Source organism: Tamandua tetradactyla, chromosome 2 (assembly GCF_023851605.1).
Source record: "Tamandua tetradactyla isolate mTamTet1 chromosome 2, mTamTet1.pri, whole genome shotgun sequence".
Lineage (NCBI taxonomy): Eukaryota > Metazoa > Chordata > Mammalia > Pilosa > Myrmecophagidae > Tamandua > Tamandua tetradactyla.
In genome coordinates this window covers 164,008,935-164,030,350 of record NC_135328.1, presented here as the reverse complement: position 1 = coordinate 164,030,350, position 21,416 = coordinate 164,008,935, and the positions used below count along the sequence as shown (strand labels likewise).

At 41.5% G+C, this 21,416-nt stretch overlaps 1 protein-coding gene across 6 annotated transcripts in view; it reads right to left on the bottom strand.

Annotated features, from left to right (window-relative positions):
- Nucleotides 1-489: 489 nt before the first annotated feature.
- DAB1 (DAB adaptor protein 1) overlaps nucleotides 490-21,416 on the bottom strand; it is a 473,979-nt gene continuing 453,052 nt past the window's right edge. For all 6 annotated transcript variants that reach the window (XM_077149515.1, XM_077149510.1, XM_077149513.1 and 3 more), the window contains 4 exons: nucleotides 18,256-18,804; nucleotides 14,256-14,383; nucleotides 13,789-13,899; nucleotides 490-1,681 (listed from right to left, as the gene is read on the bottom strand). In XM_077149515.1, coding sequence (XP_077005630.1) covers nucleotides 13,804-13,899; nucleotides 14,256-14,383; nucleotides 18,256-18,804 — 773 coding nt within the window. In that variant the 3' untranslated portion in view covers nucleotides 490-1,681; nucleotides 13,789-13,803. The remainder of the gene's footprint in view (nucleotides 1,682-13,788; nucleotides 13,900-14,255; nucleotides 14,384-18,255; nucleotides 18,805-21,416) is intronic.

Below are 21,416 nucleotides of genomic sequence, written 5' to 3'. Positions count from 1 at the left end.
AGGACGTTTAAGCTCTTCTGATTCATGTACAAACAGTCCAGTGATTTCCATGGGGGTAGGTAAGGGTGGAGACACGGGAGATGGTTTCAGAATCAGAAGGACAGGCCTTCAAAACGTGAACTTCTTCTTATTTTGCACATAGGGTGGGTACTCTATGTGGAAAGGCTAGATTATGGAGTCACGTGCTCTCCCTTTGCTGCCAACTGGCCAGCTGCTACTGCCAGTTGTTCCTGTACTCCAGCTTTCTACCATATGTTCCAGAATAACATCTGGAAAGCAAGTCCCATCCATTCAGTTTGTCACACCCACCACTCAATCTGCTACCTTCTCTACAGTGTAATGGCATTATTAAAAAGCATTTTCATTAACATTTATATTTACAAAAAAAAATTGGCAATTTTTTTTTCATAAGAACTCCTTAAAGCCATTTCCCTTAAATTATTTAAAGAGTTTAATGGTAAGGTTTTTTTTTTTTTTCTTTTCAAGTTACAAAATAAAAATCCCATTTGAATTTTCTGATGTACAAAAAGAGATAGAGATGAACCATTTTTTGACCATGGAATCAGTTTGTTCTGAATATTCATGTCACCATTGTTCTATTAGAAAGTTGATTTTCAAGATCCGAAACCACATTACCGGAATTGTAACAGAATTATTTGGCAAATGACTTTTCTTTGAAAATGGCACGTGGAGAAACACTTGTCTGCATAGCATCACAGCAGCAAGATATCGGAAAAATAAAAAATATCATTTTATTGTACTTAGAGTTTAGAGCTTCGTAGGCAATCAGATGCATTTTTCATCTTCCTCATCAATGAGATTTGATGTCCTTTCTTACTCACAGAATCAGAGTTCAAACCAAAAGCTGTCTTTCTTCACGAGGATGCAGAATAGCTAAAGGGTTGTTCTGGCAACAGTGTTGATAATAATGAGTAAACTGATCATTTATTTGCCTTGTGATTTCAAGGTAATTCATTTCACACGAGGCCTGTATTTTTTTCCAGTTAGATTTCTTCATCCATATCTAAAAGTCAAAAGCAATACAAAAATTTGTACACCCATTAATTTTCAAACATGACATCGAAAGGAAAGGGGGAGAAAATGGCAGACCAGGCCCTATGGAGATGAAAAGGCATCACCATATGCCGGAAGAACTAGATGATGACCTTATGGTTACAGAGGACCTCTTGCTTTTGCCTAAAAGAAGTCAGTGCCAACCCTGTTGTAACTCTCTGATGCCTGTCACTTCAAATTTGATGCTTCTACTGTGGTCAACAGGTAGAGAAATAAGAGAGTTATGATTTCATATACTGGGTCATCTTAAACCCATGTTAAGAGAGTTCATAGTATTTGTTGGGTAAGCGTTTACTTGCTTTGAGATTTAATGTTGGGTGTGATTTTTAAATACTCCTGGGTTTCTTTGTTTCATTCATTTATTTATTTGTTTTTGTGCTGCCATAGATATCTGCCATTGGTTGCCAAAAACTGTCTCTAAGTTCCCTCTTCTGAACAAGTTCCATTGGGCAATCGTGAATTTCTCTGTGGGATGAGGTGAGGTGAAAGAATACAAGAGAGCCTGTTGCAATGCTGATTTCCATGCCAGTCTTGAAGCACCCACAATGAGCCCGCATCGATGTTATTTCTTAGGTCTGTTGATCTACACATAGAAAGGCTCCGACTCCTGTGAATAGAGGGACAAAGTGAGACCCGCCCTTTCCAGATAGAATTTTCTGAGACAGCTTTGGAAGGAGGGGTTGGGATTAGAACAGAAAGGTGACAGTTTATGATGGATAACCATAGGTTATTTTTGGATTAGTTTTGATCATGATGCATATCATTTTGGCAATATTTTTACCATCAAGAAGAATTACTCACCCAGCTTTGTCCTCGGTTTTCAACCTAAGATTGATTTCCCAGTTAGGAAAATAATGTGGTATAGTATAGAGAGCTAGGCACTGCAGTTTCTAACGGTGTGACCTGGGAAAGATGTTTATCCTTTCTGAGCCTCATTTTCCTCGACCATGAAATGGGACTAACACTGTTCATCCTGAAGGATATTTGAAAGAATTCAAGATAACATATAAAGCATCTAGCACAGTGTTTGGCAGGAACAGTTCTTCAGAAAGTGGTCACAATTATTATAAGTCAAGCCAGTATATATATATATATGTATTTCCAACATGGATTCATGATAATGTCCACTTCAGACTGTTAGAATTTTACTTCAAACTGCTCTTTTGTTTCTACAAGTAGTGGGCTGGGTGCACTTTTGGGCAAAAGAAAAAGCAACTATACCTTTAGCTTTTAGCTAAAAACTCCTGGGATGTGTCATCATTCAATCTGCCATTTCAGGTTTAGCCAATCAGTTGCCCGTGCCCATGGGGGCTGTCTTGAGACACACACAGGGATTTTTCATACCTACTTGTAACACAGCAAACTTTCAATCCAAATGTAGTGGGGAAATAGTGTTCAGCCATGTTTAAACCACTTCAGACTTCAGTTCATGTTGAGATGGCCCAGTGGGCATTGGCCAAGCAGATCAGATCAATACTCTGGTTTTAAGCAGCCATGAGCCCTTCTGTTTAAATTGACCTCTATGACATTACTCTAGGTTGTTTATGTTAGAAATGAATGGGTGTGCTGACATTTTAATTCTGCCATTTTTAAAAATTAGCTAGTAGATTCTACTTATTTGTGTATTTTCTTGAACTTTCAGATTGAATTGGCATTCCGTGAGGCCCTACTACGTGTCTTTGGAACAGTGCTAGGTATTTTCAAGTACAAACTGGCAAAGCAGATACTTTATTTCTTTTGCAAATAAGAAATCAGGCATAGAGACGTTAAATACTTTGCCCATGGTTACCCAGGTGGTAAGTTTGGGACATGAGACCTGAAAATAGGGTTCAGTGCTTTCTCTAATCTACCAGCTGCCATAAAAAAACACACACAGCACAACAAAACAAACAAACAACAAAAAATAAAAACCTCTTCCATCTGGGAGTACTTCACAATTTACAAAACACCTTTATGCCTTATTTCATCTGCCTGACAGCCCTGGGAGTGGCCTTTTTTTATTTCCGTCTGGTTTTACAGATAAAAAAACTAAAGCTGGAAGATGTGTGACCTCAAATGCATCATGCTGCCTCCTGTGTATTTAATACACTGTTTTGCTTTGCTTTCTATTGTAAAGCCCAGAAGATTATTTTGTCTAGGCCCATCATTTCATAGATGAAGAATCTGAAGCCCAGAGAAGAGAGCTTACGTGTCTCTTTGAGGCAGCCCAATTTGTAATACAGCAGAACAAAGGGCCCACGTGTCCCTTCATGCTTTCTACCCAAGGAACTTCACACTACCCTTTGGAAATGCAAAGAATATGTGTAATCCTTCTTTATGCCATATCTGTGACAAAGTATGGGAGCCCAGTTTTCCATGTCTTGCCTCTGGGTTACTGCTCAGCAGTACTGTCCACCACTTGACTTACATATGGGGACCTAGCACAGTACTGTCCACCACTTGATTTACATATGGGGACCTAGCACAGTAGGTGCTGGATGAAGGTTTGTTGAATTAATGAATGACTTCATGATACAGTTTTCTAGTTTCTCGCCTTTCTGATCACTTCTTCCTAAATACACACAGATGTGGTTATATACTCTCAAAATCGAATCTAGCAGACTCCTCAGAATGACGATTTGTCAAGTAGCTAATCTATATCCTGCCAATGTCTTGAAATCTTAAACCTGTGACCTTAATGTTTGTGATTTCCAGATGGGGTAGAATAACCAAAGATGGAGTAGTCAGTAAAATAGTTAAGTATAATCATTAGGGAAAACATTTTTCTTTTGCTCATGCTGGGCTCAAGGATCCAAGGTAATCTTTCCCAAGACTTTCTCAACCTGCTGTTCTTTTTGGATGCCCTAAGAAGTCAGGCTGCCTTTATCTCACCCTACAATTTACTCTGTTCTAATTTTGGAAACTAATTTATCCGACTGAGAATGACACCTAAAAACAGAAGAAGACAGCAGGCTCAGACAGGGTAATTAATGCCACACTGCATTAACTTTCTGCAGCTGAGATAAATATTCACACATCTCCTGCTTGCCGGAATTTAACTTCAAATACCCATCACAACAGCGGTAACGACTGCAGTCAACTCTCAATTATCCCCACTAATGAAGGGGAGCAGTGGTGTGGAAAACCCCAAGCAGCAGATAATCCCCAAATCTGACACTGTGATGCATTATATGTTTTGGCAATAGCTTTACCTTCCTTGTTACGGAAACTTCGATTGTCAGAGCTAGCAAGGGAGCTAAGAAATCATTTGATCCAGAAATTTCCCACCTAGTTTCCAGCAAGGTCACGATGGGGTCTTCAAGCTATTTTCAATATTCCAAAAAGCCTAAATGGAATTATACATAAATATACATGCTGTTGTGGTCCATTCCCCACTTCTGGCAGATTTGACCGCATTTCTGCTGTGCTTCAAATCCTTCAAAGGTTATCACCCACAGGGTAAGATCAAAGCTCCTTAGCTGGGTATACAAGGCACATTAGTCTCAGACTCCATTAGTGGTAATAAATTATCTCTTCTAGACAATGAATCAGAACTTGACCTTCAGGTCACATAAATCATGTTTTTTTTTTTTTTTAAAGCAACTTTCTTTATGTCTCCACCAGAAAGATCATGCTGAAATGCATCTGGTCATGCCAGTTTCCTGCTTGAAATGACCCCACCCTATTATCACTCAGAGGACAAGGCAAACTCCTCAGAATAGCACCCATGCTCCTTCTGATGTGGCTCCACCTTCCTGCCCATCCCCAAGTACTTCCGCTCTCTCCTACGCCCTACAACTTCCAGTTTACGCTAACAGGACAGGATTTTCCCATGGCAGACGGGTTCCTCAGGCAGTTTCTTCTGCCTTTGGCTTCCCTCTTTGTCCTGCACCTGGGAATTCACACTTTAAGACCCAGCTCAAACACAAAGGCTTCCTGGATGCTGCAGGTGATTTGAGCCACTCTTCTTCCGGACTCCTGCAGTGCCTTGTGGAGACCTTTTCTGCACTCCTATCGCATTAGTATGTTCTAGACAGTGCTTTCCTGTCAGTATCTCAAATTCTGAGCGAGAGCTTGAAATAAGGGAGGCACCTCCACTAATAATATGGAGAAAGTGAGGACACGAGTGAGTGAAAGAATGGTTCTTTTCTTAATGGGAGCCAGAAACTTTAAGCTCATCTGTGATTCAAACATATTCATATCCTTATTTCTAGAGAACAACAAAGTATATATAAACCATACAGTAAAAACTAAGCCAAAAAAAAAATCAACCATCCCACCTTTTATTTAAATTAAATATCATTTTCCTGGGAGATGCAGTGAAACAGTGGAAGAGCAGAAGTTTTGGAGTCAAGCAGGCTAAGATTAGTATTCCTAGCACCAACATCCTTCAGCCAAAGCCTGCCAGGAACACACTTGGCATTGAGCTAGCTGAGTTTATTACTCACTGCAATGAGGGGAGTCACGGCGGAGCTCTGTGGGAAGGTGTTACAATAGGCTTATTATAGGATTTAGGTTTGTGTTCGGTGATTTGGAGAGTGTCAAGAAAGTAGGGCTTTTCCTGGATTGGGTATTGTCAGGAAGCAGGGTTCATTCTATGACCACTTCAGTAATTCTTATGTGGAAGGTGACAATGGAGCAAGGCTAAAATAGGGATAGAAGAATATTTGGTCATTTTTGTAATTTGGACAACGTTCATGCTTTGCCTGTGTTCAGCCATGATTACACAGTGGACTTTTTCTGTCTTGTCCCATCAAGCTGACAGAAGGGCCTCATCTGAGGCTGATGTTCTGTCAAACTGTTTCTATTCGACAGGAGAACACTAAGGCCGAGCTGTGGGATAGACCGGTTGGCTGCACCTGGCTGTCAGCAGCTGCTTTTTTCTTTCTCACTATCTCCGATTTATTAAGCCTACGACCCAGTTATCGCACTGCTGAGCCCCAGTTTCCTTAACTGTAAAATGAGGCTGCAGAACCCCTCTGTGAAGTGATTTGGTGAGGATTAAAAGAGAAAAAATATTTTGATTGTCTAGCACAGTGCCTGGCTCACGGGAGATAATCCACACATGCTTAACCTCCTATGTCTTGGCATGTGGTTTTACCCTTCCTTGATAAAGATAATTCCAGTCCTAGTAATCACCCTTGGGTGGCTTTCCAAAGGGCTCCTCCTTCAGAGCACATGGGTGCAACAGCAACTGGGATCTATGTTATGGAATATGATGGTGGTGTTACCTCAGCCCAAGGAAATTGTGCAGAACGAAGGTGGGGGTTAATCTAAAGAATCTGGTTGCATGTCCCTGTGGATAACGGAGACTTCCACATGTTATGGCCTCCTCCATGAGGCCTTTAAATATGAATTATGGTCTTATATCCAGCGGCCAAGTGGGATCACAGAATTGGAATAAAAATAGTTTATATTTACAGAAATGCTTATGGCCCTTATGGGGTGTCCCTATATCAGAGACATGATCCACCCTGAGCTTTCTGCTAAGCTACAGCACCTTTAGTGCTCCCATCCCCACTTTATAGGGAGGAAGCCAAAACTCCTAACAGTTTGTTGACTTGTCCAAGGTCACTCAGTCAGTGCAGGGCAGAGCTGGGATGGGTGCCTTCAGTCACTATAGACTGGATTTGCTGTCTCTAGAGTTTCATGTAAACATACCCAGGTCTTTTAAAGCCCCCATCCTCTTTATTACAACATGTTCCCTTTCATAGAATGCTGAAAGTTGGAAGGACCCTTAGTTGTCCACTTCCTTTCCCTAGGTGGAGAGTCTGAAGCCCTGGATGTGAGGGGTAATTTTCTCAAATTATACAGAAAATGGTGCAACAGCCAGGAGAGCAGCCCAGGGGTTGGATTTCCATTTCTATCTTAGTTTCCCTGTTCTCCACTGCAACACCTCTCCCCATCAAGTCTCCCCCACCCCCATACAGAATTGTCCCCTCTGGTACAATTGGAAACTTGAATTTGAGAAATTAGGAACAATATGGTAAATTCTGCAACCAATTATTGCCAGTGGGCTTATTCAAGTCGATGAATTGCAACACAACAGCCATTTGATTTTAAGTCTAGGGGAAGTAGTTTCCTAGACCATAATGTAACAGGTCCCCTTGAAAACCACCTAAATTGTGCTTATGCATTTACTTGTATAGCATGTGCCTTGGGAAGCCTTGACCACAGTCTAGCAAAGGTATCTGTATTAGTGGAGAGTAGACACAGCCTGCTGAAAAAGGTTGCCAGGGACATGAGATCAATCATGCCATGCCCTGGCTAAACCAGCCTCCCTCTGTCGCATCTCGGGGAACTGGCGGTGAAATCAACCACAAGCCAAGCCAGGGTTCAGACCAGAGAGGGAAATGCAACAGAACTGAGCCCTTCAGAATTGATATGCCCAGGCAGCAACTTCAGCTTCAGGGCCTTTTAGCCCCACACTTGGACCTAGGTCAGTGGGGGTTTTAAATCTCCTGGCTTGGCAAATAAGAAAGACAGTAGCAGCCAGGGAGGCTAAAATAAAGTTCTGTCTGAATCCATATGTAGGGCCATGAAAAATGCAGGTGTTTTAGAGCCAAAGACCTGGCAGTCCTTTGTTCATACAGTCCTTTATTCATATTAACTGTATAAATTCAGGCAAGCATTTCTACTGTTGGAACTGCAATTTCTTCGTCTGTGAAATGGGCTTCATAACATATACCTCATGGAATTGTAATAACTAATAAGTGAGCTCAAATAGCTCACTTAACAAATAGGAGTTGGCTCTCCTTCCCTTTATATTTAAAAGAAAGGAAACACCTTTCCTAGTCCACCTTCAGTCTGAAATTTTGGCCTTCATGGGGAGAGACATACAAGAAGGATTTCATGGAAGAAGGCGTTCACGATAACACCTTAGAGACTGATGATAACAGACACTGGCTTCCTGATGTGCTGGGATGCTGAAACCCATTTGGTGAACAGAGATGTACCATCAGAGTTCCCAAAGGGCACTGTGCATATTCTGATCAATTTTGCATTTCCCCATCAATAATAATAACAATAGTCAGCACAAACTATCTGCTTTGCTTCCACATACATCTTTTCATTTGACCTTCTCACTTAGCAGTTGAGGAAACCTAGCTTGCTGACACTAATTATCTGCCACATGGGGAAGTCCTCTTCTGAATAAGCAACTGGACCTCAGGATGATATTCTCTGGGAACCTTAATGAAGTCATCATATTTTAGAAATTTCTATCATTTCCTGTGCTACATGGAATAAGGACAGCTTGAAGAAGAGGTGCTGTTTGGAAGACTTTGTTTTAGGATTAGTTCTTCTAAACTCTACTGGGTCACCTGGGGTAAGTTAAAGGATCCTAAATATCAGAGTAAGAAATGCCTGTGGGAATCCTTTAAACCTAATCCCTTGTTTTACAGAAGAGGAAATCAAAGGTGAGAAATGAAGCTACCTGCCTCACATCACACAGCTCTTTAGCAGAAAAGAAGCTGCTAAAGCCCAGGCATCCCAATTGTGCTCTTGAGTTACTTAATCTGGGTCTAGATTCAAATCCTAGCTCTATTACACATGAATTTTAAGCTTTTAGCAAGTCATTAACCTCTATGCCTTAGTTGACATATTTGTGAAACAGGAATAATGAAAATACTTGAGTGTTCTCGTGAGGATTGAATTAGGTGACATTGTGAAAGTGCTATAAACATGCTAGTACTATTTCTTTTATGTTTTATTAGTGGTAGAATGAAAGGCATTGTGATTACCTCTGGCAGAGCAATGCTCTGAGAAACAATGAGTCTGATCTAAATGAGGAGTTGGCAAACGACAGCCCGTGGGCCAATTCTGGTAGCTGCCTGTTTATGTAAACAAAGTATAACTGGAACACAGCCAAGTCCATTCATGTACTCACTGTCTTTTATTGCTCTCTTGAGAAGTTGTGATAGAGACCCTATGGCCCACAATGCATAAATATTGTTATCTGGACTATGCCAGAGAATTTGCAGACCCCTGATCTGCAAATGATCAGTGCATTCTACTTGCACCACTTCTCCACTGACTTTCAATTATGCTGGCATCTTGATCTCTAGCCTAGACTATTCTTTTTGACCTCCAGAGTGATACATCCAGCAGCCTGCTGGCAGCTTTACTTGGATGTCTCATGGACACTTAATGTTCATATGGTCCCAAACTAAACGCCTTCTCTCCACTCAAGCATCTTCTCTCTGCTCAAGCATGCTGCTCTGTGTTCCTAAATGCAGTGACTGCTACCACTTCGATCCCGAAGTCCAGAATCGGTGTGCCATCCTAGATTATGCCCTTTTCCTCACTTCTCATGACCCCTCAGTGTTAACCTCCTCCTGATTTCATCTTTCAAATGTCTCCCGGATCCACACCCACCTCTCCTTCCCATCTCCTGGGTGAATTCCTCCAACAGCTTTACAGGTGGAGGTCAAACAAAACCATCATGAGGGTTTGAGGAAATCAATACTGAATCCCTTTGGGAGGGACCTTTTGAGTTCAATGTCCAGGAAATGGGAAGATTATTTTATGTTTTTACGGTGCTTTATTTTAAGGCTCTGTTGTTTGGCTTTATTTAAAAACAGAATAGTAATAACCCCAAATGTATCAATTTTATTTTTAAATAAAATTGTACTTTTTTGAATTGAATGCAAGTCCTTTTGCATTCATGATCTCATCTGACCCTAGGGCAGCCTGGGGGACAGGGGAGCTATTATAATTATCCATATTTATCTGTACAAGGGGCCTGGGATTGAGAGGGTCACGTCCTGCTTAAGGTCTCCTGCGTAGTTATTGCAATTCAGACCCAAGACCCTTGGCTCCACATGCTTCTTTTCTTCCCTTTCTCCCTCCCATTTGCTTCCCTCTCTTCCTGTCTCTCCCTTTTTTTTCTTTTTTAAAAGTTTTTTATTTTATAATATAGCATATAAACAAAGCAAAGAAAGAAAAAAGCAGGGCAGATTCCAGAGTTTGTCATGGCTACAATACTATCATCTCAGATTTTTCCTTCTAGCTTCCCTAGAACATTGGAGGCTAGAAGGAATATATATTTTTATCATCACAATTGACTTTTTTTTCTTTTTTTTTGGTGAAAAATAACATGTATACAAAAACAGCAATAAATTTCAAAGCACAGTGCAATAATTAGTTATAGAACAGATTTCAGAGTTTGGGATTGGTTATGATTTCTCCTGTTTTTGTTGTTTTTTAAAGATCCTTCCTTTCAAACCATCTGAAATGCATTTTTCTTTTCCCTTGAACACTAGAAATCCATCAGATAATACTTTATATGTCTTGGCTACCCACTACAAAGATTAGTATAAAAAATGACAACTTATTATTTATGGCAATATCTGTGCTACTAAGGAAGACAGACCAAACAATTCCCACTGTTCCAGATGCTACTTTACTTGATGGCTGGGAAAGTTTGATAGGCAGTTTATTTACTTGGTAGTTTAACTAAATAAATGTTTTCATTTTTCTTTCATCTCCTCAAAGCTAACATTTTGCCCTTAACATTGTGCCAGGAACACATCAGCAAAGTATAAATTACCTGCCATTCCCACACCAGCCATTATAATATTGTTTTGGTTCTCTTTCGCCCCTGTTATCCCCAGTCTTTCAAAGATGCATGACTCTCGCAGACAGGATGGTAGGGAAAAAAAGTGAAATAAGATCTTTCCTGTTACTGCTGAAACTGAAATGCTTTTTGAGATTGGGCCTGAAGCTTCCACTGGTGGGGAATGAGTCTGTATGCCTCCACCTACTATGGTGTAATATAGCCTTAACTCATGAACAGATGTCACCTCTACCTACTCAGAACCACGGGGGCATTTCTGATAAAAAGAGGCTGAAGATAATGGTTACAAAGGTGATAAGAAAAGAGTCCTACTTCCCGACTGTGTGAACGCATAGGGGAAAACAGGGCGAAGGCCATAACTCAGTCCTGCATGGTATCCCTTGGGCCTCTCCAGATGCCTGGAGAAATTTCTGGTCAAATGGATGGGTGAAAGGGATGGAGAGGGGAAGACCCAATGTGGCTTGGGCTGCTGTTGATGGAAAACATCATTTAGACTTTCCTCTTGGGTATTTTAGGAGATATTTCTGCAAGGCTGGTACTGGCATGTTGGCACGTAGCTCTTGATAGGGAGTTGTGAAAGTGCCAGGCTAACCTTTCAAAAGGAGAAAACTGCTTCACTGAGGATTACAGTTCAGCCTTCTTTTGGTGCTGGGAGGTGCCTACTATGATTTGCATTGAGAATCAGAGAATACTCAGTTTTTGGAAGTGAGAGGTGACATCTGAGGCCCAAACTGGGGTTGCCCTGATCATGGGACAGGGAAAGCCAGAGAGCTAAGAAATGGGTTTTTTGTTTGTTTGTTTGTTTTTCCTTTTCCAAGATCTGTTTTGAGGCAAACTGATTATCTGAAGATAAAAAGTACAAAACAAAATCTCCCAGTCAATGGTCTGGATTCTTATGGTAGAATGTATTTAATCTAAAGGCTAAATGTATAAAATCTAAGACGGTGGGGAACCAACATTTATTGGATATGTTTGATGATGATGATGGCAGGGATTTTGATGGTGATGATGGTCATGGTGGCAATTAACATCTAATGGGTGCCTTCCATGTGCCATACACTGTGCTAAGAACTCTACGTATATCACTTCATTTAGTCCAAGCAATAGCCCTCTGAGGCAGGTACTATTTTTATCTCTATTTTTCAAATGAAGAAAACAAGAAAGAATTACTTTGAAATCTCATTAGCCAGTAAGTGGTAGAGCCAGAATCTGAAGAGCTTGGGAAGTCTTACTCCAGAACCTAGATTTACAAGCTAAGTTTAAACTGAGACCCATGTCCAACTCCATATTAGAGACTTGACATACACTCCCTTCATTAACATAATGGGTAATGTAATGGATTCATTTAGCAGATGAAGAAAGCAACACTCAGAGAAATTATGGTTCTTGACCAAGATTTCCTGCTATTAAGTAGTTGAGCTGGAACTTGAACTCAAGTCCCAAATCCTGAGCAATTCCCACTATACTATGCTATATCTATTTACAAAACTCAACTGTGGCTTGGGGTACTGGATTGAGCAACAAACATGGAACAGGCTGATGCACCAAGAAACAGTTCAGCTTGTATGATTGTTTCAAGTTGAACAGGCTCATAAAGATGAGGGTTTGATACATTGATTTGCAAATGGTGTAAGTCATCTTTGTTTTCTAGAAGAACTTCAATTTTAGGATGATGTTTGCTGTTATCCTGATGAATGGCTCTTGTCACCTTGAGTTCATTTATCAAATCTTTCAAGGCAAGGCTGAGCACGTTGAAATACAACACAGGCAAGGGGTAGCAAACCTCATGGGGAATCTTCCCAAGAAGTCTGCTCATAATCTTCAACTTTTCTCTTTTCTTGGAGCATTAATATTGCCTTTCATTCACCAGCTCCCAAAATAGCTTTGTAAGACTGAATTTTTAAATGGGTATTACATGGTTTTTGCGTGGTATGATATATTATTATGTGTTATTGTATGGTACTGATATAAAATGAGGCAAAATATACAGTATGTTAAGTTCTTTAATCATAAAATCTATTGACAAAACGCACTTTCAAAACACTGTATTAGCTTTCAATAACTGTCAAAATAATTTATGTTTGGATTGAGAGTAATGCTGAGCCTCAGAATCCATTTTTGAACTGTGAAAACTATTTACCATTTTAATGGTCCGATCATGCTGTCCAAGACTGAAAAAAGCTCTGTGGGTATGGCCTTGCCGGCCTACACATTTATGGAAAACTAGGAACGTATTTGAAAATTGAACATATTCTTCAAGGAGTGACCTTAGAAATCATGTGTGGGTAACAAGGTGTACTTCTGTCTCCTGAGAAGGTTTGCTTCATCAGCTCTTCTTTCTTTCGATCAAATCAGATGTATTGAAATTCAAGTGCCAAAAGCCACTTGTAGTAAATGTAAGTACACCTCTCACAAAGTAGCTGCTGATGGAATCTGAAGTGACTCAGTGGCAAACCACATGCTGTAGCACAGGTGCAAACAGAAGAGCCTCAGAAGTGAATGCTGTATACCTTTGGACTTTGAATCTCACTTTCTCTTTGGGAAGGGTGAGGGGCCCCTTATGGCTAGACAAAAAGTGCTACCACGATCTTACATCTCAATCAATATTATTTCAAGCACTGCTTTGTTTTTCGCTTCTTAGACCAGCTTCTCACTGTGTGCAATGGGTGACCTCTTTAGATCTGCTGAATGTAGGCATATGCAGTAACACTTTCCTTAACAGATGAAAGCATCTGAAGCACACCTCACTAAGAAATTATCAGGGTGGGCATAAAGTGTCCATCTCAGAATGCTGATGTCTATGTTAAGTTAATATTGGCCAGGCCTCAGTCTGCCATTACTTCCCATTCAGAATACAAAATTAATAAAACCACATGGCCATTCCCCTCACCTCACCCCCACCCTGACCTCCCAGTATATATCAGAGGCCATGTGTCCATGCGGACAAACAAGGTGAAAAACAGACACCAGGCAAGAAACAATGGTGCAAACATTGGGACTATGGCTTAGGCAAGGAAACAGAGTGCAAACATTAGTAATAGAACTCAGGCAAGAAGAGACAGTGCAAACACTGGGAACATGGCTTTAGAAGTGAAGATGAGCACAAGGGAAAGCAGACGGCTTAAGGATGAAGGAGATTAAAAAGGAGAGATACCTACCCAGACCTGAGCTATCTAGCTACCGGCCTGTGGACTTATATTATCACCGCTGGGCTCCCCACTGGGCTCACCAAATGGATCGCTGTTGGATGAGGCCTGTGATCCGTCAGGCTAGAACACAAGAAGATAACACTTTTTTCCCCCTCTTCAACAGTTTAGCATAGAAGACAGCTGGGCATATTTTCATGGAGCAGATACAATCAGTTATTCCAAAGGAGGAACAACTTCAGTCAGAGGATGCCACACCCACCAATGTAAGAACTTGCAGCAACAACTTAAAAAAGGACAACATTTTTCAGCTGACTCACGCGGACATTAAGAAAAGCCCCTTTACAACCCCTTCAGAGCTTACAAATCTGAGTCAGCGTTCTTTTCCATGTAGGTTTCCTCCTACTTTGCCCAGTTCAGAGCTGGCAGTTTCAATTTTAAGGAAAAGCAGACACAGAAACAACAAACTGGTCACTTACAGCTTCTTGCTCTTCGCTTTTGCTGGGACTTTCAAAGCCCTCTTCGAAGATGTCATCTGTAGTGGGATCACTGGCATGGGATGCAGATGATTTGGATGGAGAGCTCTGTCTAGGGGCTGGGGTTGGTGCTACACAGAGATCATACAAAAAGAAGAAGTATCTTAAGTGACTGGCTGCACCCATTTACCCCACAGAAACCTCAGGGATCTGGTAATATTATGAGTCAATTCATAGCACTCCTCTTTCAATCACGTCACATTCGAATTGCTCCCTTGTGCAGCTGTATCTCATCCTCTTTACACACTTGGTCATATGGAAAGAGGTCATCCATGCTGACGGAAGGCAGTGGTGCTCAAGGGCTGGTCCCTGGACCAGCATCATCCACATCATCCGGGAACTCATCAGAAATGCAAATTCTCATGCCCTACCTAGACCTACTGAATCAGAATCTTGGGGTTTTAAGAAACTTTCCAGGTGATTCTCAGGCACACTCAAGTTTGAGAGCCACTGAGCTGCAGTGTTCTTTCTTCTCTCTTTCTTATAATTTAAAATATTTTTTTGGAGCAACGAGAATGTTCTCATAAGAGCATTTTAATAAAAGTAAATAGACCAGAGGGCAGGGATATCCATTGAATGCCTTCTAGGTGTCAAACACAGTTTAAAATTTTACAGGTGCTAGCTCTATTCCTCATAAAGACTCTGAGTAGGGCCTGTCCCCATTCTACAGAAAAGGCAAGTGAAGGTTGCTAAATTGCTTACATAGCCAGCAACTGGTAGAACCAGGCTTTGAATTCTGACACACAGCAGATATTCAATGAACACTTGGTGAATTAAGAAAAAGTGTCTCAGGTCTTTTCCCAGTGCACTGTGGCCTTGGAGGATGAAGGAAAGTAGGTGATCTCTGAAAATGAATGTACCTGATTGCAAATTTACAGGTGGCACTTTATTCCTCATAGTGCATGGATCTGCATTTGCTGGACTGACCTTCCCACATCTTCCTCATCTCATTTGTTCCAGAGATTTACAACAAAGTACGCCATTTGAAACTACTCTTTTTCAATCATTTGTTATTTGGCATTGAAAATACCAGTCACTGGCTCAGCCCCAAGTGAGAGGATGGCATGGCTTGATTTAGTAGCCAAATTTCAAATACCACTGATAAGTTCTCTCTGTTTTAACTTGTCAGAATTTAGAAAATCTGGTTGTTTTGCAGGCACTGAATAATTATAGAGCTTGATGAAGATCTTTGATTCTGATGAATCTCTGTTTTAGAAAGATGAGGTTATTGATTGGGTGCCAGTGAGTCAGACACTGGGCTAGGCACTTCTCATTCATCGTGCTCCCTAATACAACACTGCAAGGTGTTACTATATCGATTTTCTTTTTTCTTTCAGAGGAAGGCACTACAGCTCCGAGAGGTGAAGTGACTTGCTCACAGTTAGCACAGCTATGAAATAGCAGCACTAGAATTTAATCCAGCTCTCCCTGATGCTTTCCAGTACAATTGTGTTTTTCAGTTTTTCTTTGAGACTTTTGATCCAACCAATCTTCCACTCTAAACATTCTGAAGGGCATACTGATGGATAAGAGGATATAAACAATAGTTTCACACATTTTCTTTAAAATAAAAGACATTTCCTTAAATTTAAAAGCAAGTATGTTTTGTTTCATGAGATGATTCTTGAACAAACTGGTCATAGTGGGTTTCAGTGAGATATGAAAAGACTGATGTGTGGTAGGTGTTTAATAAATGTTAGCTTAAATGGATTCTGAATTGTATTTGAAGTGGCTTATTGCAAACTACAGGCCGAGAACCCAGGTGGAGCTGCCAATTCTGACAGATGTACTGCTCATATTTATCTGATGAAATCAACGGGAAGCATAACTCGTGAGTTTCTTTTATCTAAGTGTCTTTCACCTTTAAAACAAATTCCTCTATACTCTAAAACTGATTCTCAAACTGGGGTGATTTCATCCCCAGAGGATATTTGGCAATATCTGGAATAATTTTTGATTGTTATGACTTGGGAGAGGGTTGCTACTGGCATCGTGCGTGTAGAGGACAGTGTTGCTGCTAAATATCCTACAATGCAGGGGACAGCCCCCACAACAAAGAATTATCTGGCCCCAAATGTCAATAGTGTCAAGGTGGTCTGTCACACTGTGCTCTAAATCACAGCAGTAACTGAGTGGTCTTTGTCTCCTTCGGTTCATTTACTATCCTTTTCCCAAATGCCTTCCATGTGCTTGGCATTATGCTAATAGGAGAGGTGCAGAAATGATTAAGATATATTCCCTGCCCTCAGAGAGCTTAAGTTTCCCTCTTTAATTTGTAGCTGGCACACAAGTCCACTGAGAGACAGATGCTTGCTTTTAAAAAGCTGCTTGCTTATTTATGCATGCCTGTCATTTCACCAGCATTTCATGTTTTCCTCATCATTCCTCATTGCAAACCTATGAGTTAGAGTTAATAGAGATGCCCCACTATGTAGATCATTTAGCCTGAGCAGAAAAAGGTTGTTTACACACATAGGAGGCATTCATTTTCAGAATAGGATTCCAAACCCAGCTGAAATGACACAATCTAATTGTGTTAACATTAGAATTTTTGACAATTCGTGGTATTGGCCATGCAGTGATCCGTATCATCTGTGACAGTAATGAAAACGCCAAACTCACTGTACCATGAGCCTTTTCTTTCTCCTTATCAGCTGTCAAGGCACAGGCTGAGTCACCAGAAAACCTTCCCTGAATTGTGTCAATCAAGCATATGCACACTCAATTGTATCTGGATTCTAATTTGGCTGCAAGGTTACTGTTTTCCAGACGTTTCGAGTAGAAAAGTGATCTGAGGTAGAATCACTGAATGCTGGAATGAGAAGGAGGCATGCTGCTCAACCATCCAAGCCAATTTTCTTCTTTTACCGATGATATAACTGAGTCTCAGACATGACACACGCTTGCCTAAAGACACAGCTTGTAGAACAGAAGCCAAGACTGGAATCCTGGTCCAGGATTCCTGCACAAAACCACTTAATATGAGATAGGAATGATGATAATAATACTTAAAACTTTATGAGGTATACAATGCTTTAGTACATGTATCATTGAATCATTTTAATGACCTTAGCCTTAGGCTGATAAGGAAATTGAGGCTCCTAGAAATAAAATGACTTGACCAAAGGCACACGACTACTAAGTAAAAAAACAAAAAACAAAAAACAAAAAAACTAATCTCCAAGTTCCCAATCTAGAACTTTCTGTGACACCAACTTTTTCCCTTTGACTACCAGAATCTCTGAGCCTGAATATGACTCAACTGTTATAGTGGTATGAGACCTTATGACTGCACTCTCTTCTAGGTTTTCTGTTCATCTTAACTTTTCTATTCTAATTTTTCCCTTGTTCTAAATTTATATTCACCATTCATCTTTATCTCAATAAGCCTTATCAAACTCTGTGTGTTCAAGCTGGATATACATGAATGAATGAATGAATGCATGAATGGGCAAGTGAAGAAAAACATAAGAGGTAGCGGACATGGTACAAAACTAACAGGCTAGTATTAGATTCTGTCACTCGTCTATTGTTTTTTTTTTTAATACATATTTATTTATTTATTTTTTCTTTTTCTTTTTTTATTTTTTACATGGGCAGGCACTGGGAATCGAACTCGGGTCCTCTGGCATGGCAGGCAAGCACTCTTGCCTGCTGAGCCACCATGGCCCACCCTCATCTATTGGTTTTGAACCCAACCTTCATTCAAAACAAGTCTAACGAAACTTATCATAAGCCTTGCTGTGAGTATTGACATTAATAAATATAAAGCATTTAGAGAAGGTACACGGGTCATAATTGGTATTCATGATTGGTAGCTATTATCATTATTAGAAGTAATGTCAACAAAGAAGCTGGTTGAATGTAACTCAGATGAGTTGTCTGACTGTGGAAATGAGGCATCACACTCACTGGGTTCTACGTCCCGAAGGAAGGCACTCACGTGAATTGGTTGATGGTGTAGTAGAAGTCACAGGGGTCAAATTCAACTGGGAGATGTCAAAGTCATCGCAGTCCTCTGTATCCTGTGCCACACCGACTTTGTTGAAGTAACTGGAGAAGGCCTCTGAAGTACAGGTGAGGGAGGGTTGGTCGGGTTTGCGGGAGGGCACGGGGGGAGGCTGGGCCATCTGGAAATCCTTGAACATTTCCTTCCCCATTTTCTGCCTGGACTTGTCGGTCTGCGGACTTGACCTGGCGGAGTCACTCGTGGCTGGGACGGTGGCGAGAGGGGTGAGGGGACCTTGGAACATGGCGGCTGGCAAAGGCATAACAGTTTGTGTGGGCATGAAGGCGGCTGGCGGAAACTGCCCGGCAACAGCTGGCCAGGGCGGCTGGGTGGCAGGGAAGAGACCCGGCTGGCCCCATGCGATGGGCTGAGCCCCCGGCATCACCTGAGCGACTGGTGGCTGAGCACCCATGGCAATCTGCTGTTGGACGAGGGGCTGCTGGCCCCAGAAGGACGGGAGGACGGCGCCCATGGCGACATAACCTGAAAGGGCGAGAATGAAGTCAGGCATCCTGTGAGAGAACAATTTACTGATTCACGTAGTCTGACAACAATGTATGGTGCATCCTACTAACTGCTAGGAACCTGGGCTGCACAGGTGGAGACAAAAGTCCCTACTCTCATAGAGCCTCCCTGGTAGTGGATGGAGACAGAAAACAAACACGCAGAAGACCAAATAGATACAAATAAAAGGGGAGGTTGGGATAGGTGATATGGAGAAAAATAAAGTAGGTGTGGGGGGGGTGGAGATAGGGAGGGATTAGAGGTGCTGTTTTAGATGGGGGTGGGGGTGGGGGTGGTAGCTGGGAGAAGTGATAAGGGAAAACCTTAGGGAAGAGATAATTCGTAAGCAGAAACTACAATGAGTGAGGGAACAAGCTATGCAGTAAACTTAGGGATAATAATAATAATAATATTGCTACAGTTAGCTTCTGGAATCTCACAGTCATGGGTATCTCAGCAGATAGGGCAGAGGACTAGGGACCATGCACACCTGGCTCTGAAACTCATCTCCCTTCTTCCTAGACTAGGGCATTCACACATCCTTAAGCTCTCTAAGATTCACACATCCTTAAGCTCTCTAAGATTCAGACTCTTTGTTGCAAAGCCAGGTTATAACACCTTCCTTCTAACCGTTTTGGAGTTTTAGAGGTCTAGGTTAAAAGTCAGACTGCCACTCCTTATCTTTGTAATTTAGGAAGAGCTTCTTACCCTCTCTACGGCCTTCTTTACCTGTAAAATGGGCATAAGGTATATTCAGTCTCATTGGGTTAGTCTGCAGATTAATCGAGATTATATATTTAAGGTGTTGAGTGCTACGCTTGGCACAGAGTAAGCATTCAGCAAATGTTAGCTATTAGTATTACGATTTTAATCAGAGATAGTGCCTATAAAGTATTTAGTACCTTGGTTGATATATAACTGATATGCAAAGAATGATAGCTATATGTTTTATTCTCATTGTAGTTTTAGAAACTAGACAAACAGAGGTTATTGTCCACTCTGGACAGTGATACAGGTTGAGCACTGCAAAACTCCAGAGGGTGCATTGATACCTACTACCACGACAACCATTTGCTGCGTTATTTCTTTTAGGTGAAATATATGCATTTTTGACTAGGGGTACAAATAAAACATTATAATCATAATAGTAACAGTAATAATTTCCATTTATTAAATGGGCACAGCACGCCAGGTACTATGCTAGGTGCTTTACATCTTCACAAAATCCCTGCAGGCCAGGTATTATTACCCCTATTTTAGGGATGAGGACAATGGTGCTCAGAGAGGAGAAAACTTGCTCGGGGTCACACAGTTGGCCAGAGGTGGGATCAGCAGTTGATCTGAGGACATCTGTCCCCAAAGCCAGCGTTCCTTCCTCTATGCCACACTGCCTCACCCAGATGTCCATGACCCATTCCTGATCTTAGTATGTTCAGTGGGCCCAGACTAGCCACTGGAATGGTATAGCCCACTGCAGGCTCAGAGTTCTGGTGTTCCCCATCCTACCAGCATTCTCTACCCTTCTCAGGGCACAGTGGCAACATGCACATATAGTTGATCCTGGGAGACAAATATTGAGGCTGAGCAGAGCAGAGAGCAGGAAAGCTAGCTTTACCTGGCCTCCCCAAACCAGCATTTTTATGGCTGTCTGAAGGAATCTGCAGGTACAGTGGTGATGAGACCAGAAGTAGAGGGGTGGATGCATGGTACTCCAGCAAACTCCAAGGGGACAACGGGCAGGCACCGTGGCACTGGCCATGTCTTGGGTCATAGCAATGACTCTTGTGAGCACAAGAGAAATCCTGTGCAGAGTGCCTCGCTCAGGCTCTGGTCTGTGGCTTCTCAGAGCCATCTGCCCTTCAACTCCCTGGATGTGGACACAGCAGCCTCCCTTTTAGATTGACAAGGAGTAGAGCCAACATTCAAAGCCAGACCAGTGTATCACAAGGTGTACATTGTACCATTCATGCCACACCGTCTCAGAGAGAAGCTCCAGCGGGGGCAGATACACGACCTCAGCTTCTAGTGATTCACTGACAGCACTGAACGTTTTGAAATGAGGCAGGGGTATGAACAAACAAGAGACTGACCTTATAAGATTATGCTAGACAAACTTCACTGAAATAAGTGGGGTAAAGAGGCATTGGTGCTAACATTTAAATGTTGAAACTTGCTTACTTTGCCTCACTCATCGCTGGATAATCCAGTGACTTGTTACCACTGACAGATAAAGACTTCTCCAACTTTGTTGTCCTTTTCTGGTTTACTTTGATGTGGCACAGGGGTTCTTACTGGGAGTTGTACCACCCCCTAAAGAGTGACCGGCTGTCTCGATGACTGGAGGTATTTACCAGCCTTGTGCACCCATGCTAGACATCTGGTAAGGCAAACGCACCCAACAAAGAACTACCCCACATCCTGTTTCTGATTATCTGTACCTAGAAATGGCTTTGAGTTACATGGAAAATCAAAGTTTTCGTTGCATAGTTTTAATATGCTTAGTTTTCTAGAAAAGTAACAACTGTGTATACCATGGGAAGATTATACTTTGCTTTGTTTGGAACATTGTCAGAGTTGTCCACACTTTTGAG